We start from the raw sequence: 6,000 nt of genomic DNA, 5'->3' as shown, positions 1-6,000 counted from the left end.
AACACTGGCAAATAGTTTTTCTTTGTGTTTACCATCAGAAAAAGAAATTTATCCGCATAGATGAGAACACCTCAGCAATGTTTTTTTACTATGCTTTTATATACAGAAATTAGCAAAATAAATAAATACCAGTTTGGGGTCAACATTGTACAAACAGGAAACAAAAAACAACTTTCACTGATGATATTCTTGAATAGTTGGATACAGAAAAAAATAGAAAGAGAAAAGGCAACATTAAAACTTATTCAGAAAATTGAAACAATGGAAAAATACCAGTAATGCAGAACTCATTAGGGAAAGCAGAGTCTGCTAGGTAGAATCACTGTTTAGCTGTCTGAGGACAGAGCAGAACATTTCTATTTTGCTTATTACCAAGTGCAATGACCACTATGATCCCAGCTGCCATCAAATGCACAAACAAAAGTGGGCTAAACCAGAGACATCAGAAGAAAAAGAACACAGGGCCAGACCTTCCCCCACTAACTTCTGTGGAATTATCTGGCTGAGAGCTCACACTTACTCCAGCAAATCAAAAGCTAGAAAAGCTAAGCATCATTATTCTGAACAGCTTCACAAGGCTGATGGTATCTTCCCCACAAAGCTGAAAGCATATGCACAATGATCTAAATTAATACAACATACTTTGGTTTTGTGGTTGTTTTTTTTTTTTTTTGCTTTTCTTTTTTGTCTTTTCTAGCTATATAAAATTAGATTTACATTGTTACCCTTCTATTTACATAAAGCATAACAATGAGCTCAGTAGCTGGGTCAGCAGCAGTTCATCTGCAAGATATCCATCTGCATCATTGCATTTCAGTCAGTTTTAATGCATCCTAAGTCCAAAATGATATACTGGGGATCAGCCTGGCTACAGCTTCACTTCTACTTACTGTTCTATTTATGAAGACTGATGACAAAAAACTGCAACAGGCAAATAAGAAAAACAGTATGAAATGCATCTACAATAATATGGAACAATTACGTGTCACAAAATGTAATCACTTGGAAATTCAGTCTGTCAAAGAACTGGACGTTTAATTATTATAATCAGTCTAAACAAGAACTAATTGAAAGCGAAGATTCACTTTTATCTAGGATTTTTGCTCATGAATTTTAAGTATGTTACCTATTAGGATATAACCAAAGCTATGAAAATCCGAACAAATTACCCTCCTTCCAGTAAGCCCTCCTTATGCAGTGCAAGCATGCTCGCTTTTTTTCTTTCTTTTTCTTTTTCTACTTTTTTTTCTGAGGCATCTGAATGCATATTTCTAGCTAATGGCTAAATTCTTTTCCATATCTAGATTCAAAGAGGCAGGGGATACATATACTTTGCTATTCCCCTAGAGAATGGATTTATTTTAGGACAGCAAAAACTATCTACTTTCAAATTTTGCCTCTTCCTCATGCTTCCCTGCCATCACTTGTGAATGTAAAAATTAAAGTACCTATAACTACCTAAGGAAATAAATTTAATTGCACAGATATAACCAAAGTATGCCTTACTATAATCATTACTGATTTATAAGAAGTGCCATCTTCTCACTTTCTAACAACCTTGATAGCTACTAAATCACAGCTGAAAATACACTTATTTACTAACACTGTCCTGTCAGCACTGGGATCAGCTTTTTAGTTTTTTGTTGTACTGTGAGAAGTACTTCAGACAAACCCATAATGGTTCCAACGTGAGAATTTTCTTTCTATGGTATCCTAGGTTAATTCCATAAGCTAAACTCTTTTAAAGCAATTTTAGATATCTCAGCATCACAAAGAAAGTTTTGTCCTTGGTGTACTGCAGAAGTTCAGGTTTGTGCTTCTACAAATTGCTACCAGGTGGCAGAAGCTGGAGAATCCAAGGTGCATTTCAGGTAGAACCAAATCTCCTCATGTTTTCTCACCAATTTAAATGTTCATTGCTCTGTATAGCAAAATCCAGGTTCAGGAACTGCAGCCACAGTTGAAAGAAGAGCTGTTCCTTTCAATGTCAGTTTGCAAGTTCAAAGAATGAAGTCAGTAGCACCCTCACAGAACAGGGTCTCTGTCTAGCAGCCAAGCAATGTAGTTGCACACGCAGTGTTGTTCCAGTAGGACACACAGGTTTATTCTTTGCTACCGTGTTACCTATAAAAGAAGAGGAAACAGTTACCAATGTGGAATCCTTCCAAGGAGGATTATAAAACCTGCTCCATTGTACAACAGAAGGCATCACAAATGAACTAAACCCAGCCAAACATTAATTATACTGTTACCCAAAATACAAAGATTTGCAGATGAAGGAATGGCTGTTTACCATTAAACAGGCACCAACATCACATGGAAATACTCTTCTGCTTCATTTAACTTAGCATCATTTTCAACACCAATGCCTACAGCACCACTTACATCCCCAAGAGTCATTCATGCAAAGCACCCATTCCCAGCAGCACATCTAATGGAAGGCTCCTACAGATCTGAGAGAATGTGATGTGCAGGGGGAATGAACTGCTCTTGCAGCTGCAGTCACTTCTGGACAGCACTTCCCACCCTGGGATCTCATGGTCTCTTCCCCTTATTACACTATGCACACTCCATCAGGTATGTTAGGGATGCATGTGCAAGCCTTAATGCATGCACATGCTGCTAAGCAAACCCAGTGGGTTTGTCTGCACAGTGAGAGGGGTCATGTCAGACATCCCACCCTACCAATGGTTAACAATAAGGCAGCCTGCAGGGAGGAATTTTGGACAGCTCTGCTCAGTAGCATATGAACATGTTACGAAGCTTAACAAACACATAGCACAGTTTCTATTTCCCTCTCCACAGCAACTGGTTTAAATACAAGCCCTTCAGCTTTCCATGTATTTAAATGTCCCACTCAGCTACCACCTATACATCTAAACACTGAGTAGCATCAGGAGTCTCTCCATGCTTCATACACTTCAAGTCACTCTAGTATTTTTGAGTAAGATAGAAGACTTAAAAGTGATTACTTGGCATTTCCTCTCTCGGTGTGTAATTAACCTGAGGAACTCGCTGTCCCAACTAGCACTGATCCCATGGTCTTAGTAGGCTTTAAAAATTGATTAGAAATTTAAATGGTAATGAGATCATCTTTGCTACATAACATAGAAAAAAAAAATAGTATTGAATGGATCTCAAATCTTGTGTTTCAGATATAAGTCAACTACAAACCTGAAAGCATTTCATATATGGGTAAATTTTCTATAACTGCCCACAGAGGTTTTTGTGTTTACTATTAAGTATCCCAGCACTAAGCTACACAGGCTGCTGTATGGTTTGGATACTGGTCATAGGACAGTCTTATATTTGTGCTGAGTTTTAACAATGCCTTTAATACACACCTTGCAGACTGAGCTGAGTTTGGACAATTGTTTTACCAAACAAACTTATATCACACTTTTTCTTCTAATGAGGCGTTCTTTCTTCCATTCCTTTCCACTCTCTATCCAGTTCAATATTGTATGTGCCTCAAGCTTCTATTCAGAATCTGAAATTACCTTTATTCATTATATTTGTGCAACAACTGTACCTTAGTAGCTAATCACCCATGAGACATGCAAAACATATACAGAGGTAACATGGATGTGCTCTTTAAGGTAGCTTGCTACTCGCCTGCTCCTTTCTCTAAAATGGCCAATCACTTATAAAGTTTAGGACTCCTCTCAGTAAGATGTAAAACCATTAACTTCGTTATTCATATCTATATTTCTGTTGTTATAGAACTAGGATCTCCCTTGTGCTGTCACTAAGCACACACACAATGAAGCACAGCCCTACCTTAACATGCGTAAGTCCACAACAGCAAAGGGTAGCAAAAGAAAAGTCATGCAAGAAAATAAAAGAAGCAGCTCTCACATCAGCAGTGCAGTAGAACAATTCATATCTAAGTACACGTGCCAGTTGTTTGCTTATCCTTTCAATTAAATACCCTTTAAAGTAATCTCTTATGGTGATAACAATCAATGTTAAAAAAAAATTACTCCACATCCCAGCAAAGTAGAGGACGAGTTTAATGAAATAACACTTGCTCTCATATTGCTACATTATGTCCTCTGTTAGACTCACACAAACTCACCAGAGCTGACGAATTTGCACAGGTCTAATTGCAGGCAGGATGATTTGTCCCACTCTAGCTTTATAAAGACATCTCTAAACTCATCAGAATGCATTGCTGTATTCCATAGTTTGCTGGTTGCATTTTTTGTCATGGATAATAAAATAAATGATCCGTGTCAAATTTGCCCTTCTATAACTCCCACAGAGTCAGGCTGCCTCTTTTCACTGTTTAAAAGCAAGAGTCATAAGCACAGGCTATATTATTCATCTTGAGGTCAGTTGACCTCACTGAACTGAGAGGCAACTGCACACAGAAGGAAGAGACAGCCATGTGAACGAAGACCTGATGCTCCAGTTGTCAATGCCATAGATGTTGTTATCTTATTCAACTCCTACTTGGCTGTCTCATAATTCTGTCTAATGCCACCCCACTATCCCTTATTTACATACGAGCAGCTGAAGTCAATGCCTACGAAAAAAATTCAAAAGCTGAGGGTATTTTATACCTTTCAGTAACTCCTCTGACAGAGCAGTGGGGCTGGACATGATGACCTCCAGGTTTCCCTTCCAACCTAAACCATTCTGTAATCTTTAGAAGGCAAATAAGGTTTTTCAGACTTTTCTGGTCGGATTTCTCCAGTAAACTTGCCACCATGGCAAGTGTATTGCTGGGCTCTGGACCACTGGACTCACTCCACAGCTGCCCAAAACTAATTTTCTCTTTCATCCTGAATTAGAATATGTTTTTCTCTTTAAAACAGCCATTATTAAACAGCATTTGGTGTCAGTGTTTGCTTATTAATTCAGATTGTTACCTAATCAACAATATTCATTTCCATTTAGGAGAGGCTGTAAAAGAAAAAGCTAAGCATATGTCTTTGCTGCCATTGCCTGCTGAAAGCTCATGTTTTATGATATATTTAGACATGCAGTTCACTATGACTTGTTGAACTTCAATGCACTGAACTCACTTCAGACTGTTAAGTAGACAGATAACACGGTATTTTCTTTCTGCTGGCCATTAATTAAGAAATAGGATGGCAGAGCAAAGCTTATTTTAAAAACAGGCTGTCTCCACAATGGCCTGTAATTAGAAATTATCAGAACCAGCTTGATTTCCACTGGTGCTCAGTGTCCCACAGTTCCAGTGACGTCAGTACAAATTCTCAACTCCAAAGGTTAGCTACTTCATTCCAAAACCAAAAGGGCTTTGCAGTAGTGCAAGAATACAGCTTTAGATATAATTTTATACCTTGGATCTACATAATCAGTATGCAAATAGAAGAACTGATCCTGGAACATGATCATCTCACTACACCAATCACAGCTGAATTATTTCTTTGGTTTGACTCCAACATCCAGTAACTCAGCTAGGCTGGAAGTGAAGGGGCAGTTCTTACCCAGCACTTTCCTCCCTAAAAACAATTGCATTAATCACTGCTTTCCAGAACACTGAGGAGTCCAGCACTGCTGCTCACAACCACAAATGCAGTGAAATTAGCAAATGCCACCAGCAGACATCTATATATATATTAAAATAGGCGATCTCTGTACTTGCCTTTGTGGTTTTGACTTTATTTCCACTGCTGCAAGACCACCCTGAATAGTCTGGTAGTACCTTACAGTCCTCTCCATCCAAACAGGGGTTCATATGACACCACCACTTCTGCAGGACAATAGAAGCTTGAAAAAGAAATGGGAAAGAGAAACAGAACGCAATCTTTTCTTAATACTTTTGTTTTTGTAAGTAAGTTTCTGCTGTTCAGTTGTTTGATTACAAAAGGTAGAACCCACAGTTATTGCTTTAGAAGCTTATCACACTGATCATACTTGAGCTGCAGATGTGGTTAAAAAACTTCACCAGCACACAGAAAGATAAATGGCATACAGACCAATACTAGCAGAGAGCGATCCAGCCTCTGAAGTGCTTTTCCTCCTTTG

General features: G+C 38.4%; 1 protein-coding gene across 2 annotated transcripts in view; it reads right to left on the bottom strand.

Moving 5' to 3' along the window:
* Positions 1-349: 349 nt before the first annotated feature.
* Positions 350-6,000, bottom strand: part of TAFA4 (TAFA chemokine like family member 4) — a 74,252-nt gene continuing 68,601 nt past the window's right edge. Inside the window, exons 5-6 of one of the 2 annotated variants that reach the window (XM_015874840.3) lie at positions 5,618-5,742; positions 350-2,124 (exon numbers count right to left, since the gene is read on the bottom strand). In XM_015874840.3, the coding sequence (XP_015730326.2) occupies positions 2,113-2,124; positions 5,618-5,742 (137 nt within the window). In that variant the 3' untranslated portion in view covers positions 350-2,112. The remainder of the gene's footprint in view (positions 2,125-5,617; positions 5,743-6,000) is intronic. The other variant, XM_085516240.1, reaches the window with a different exon arrangement.

The sequence above is a fragment of the Coturnix japonica genome, chromosome 15 (assembly GCF_054131305.1).
Source record: "Coturnix japonica strain WE chromosome 15, WE-NBRP24, whole genome shotgun sequence".
Lineage (NCBI taxonomy): Eukaryota > Metazoa > Chordata > Aves > Galliformes > Phasianidae > Coturnix > Coturnix japonica.
This window is presented reverse-complemented; position numbering and strand designations above follow the sequence as displayed.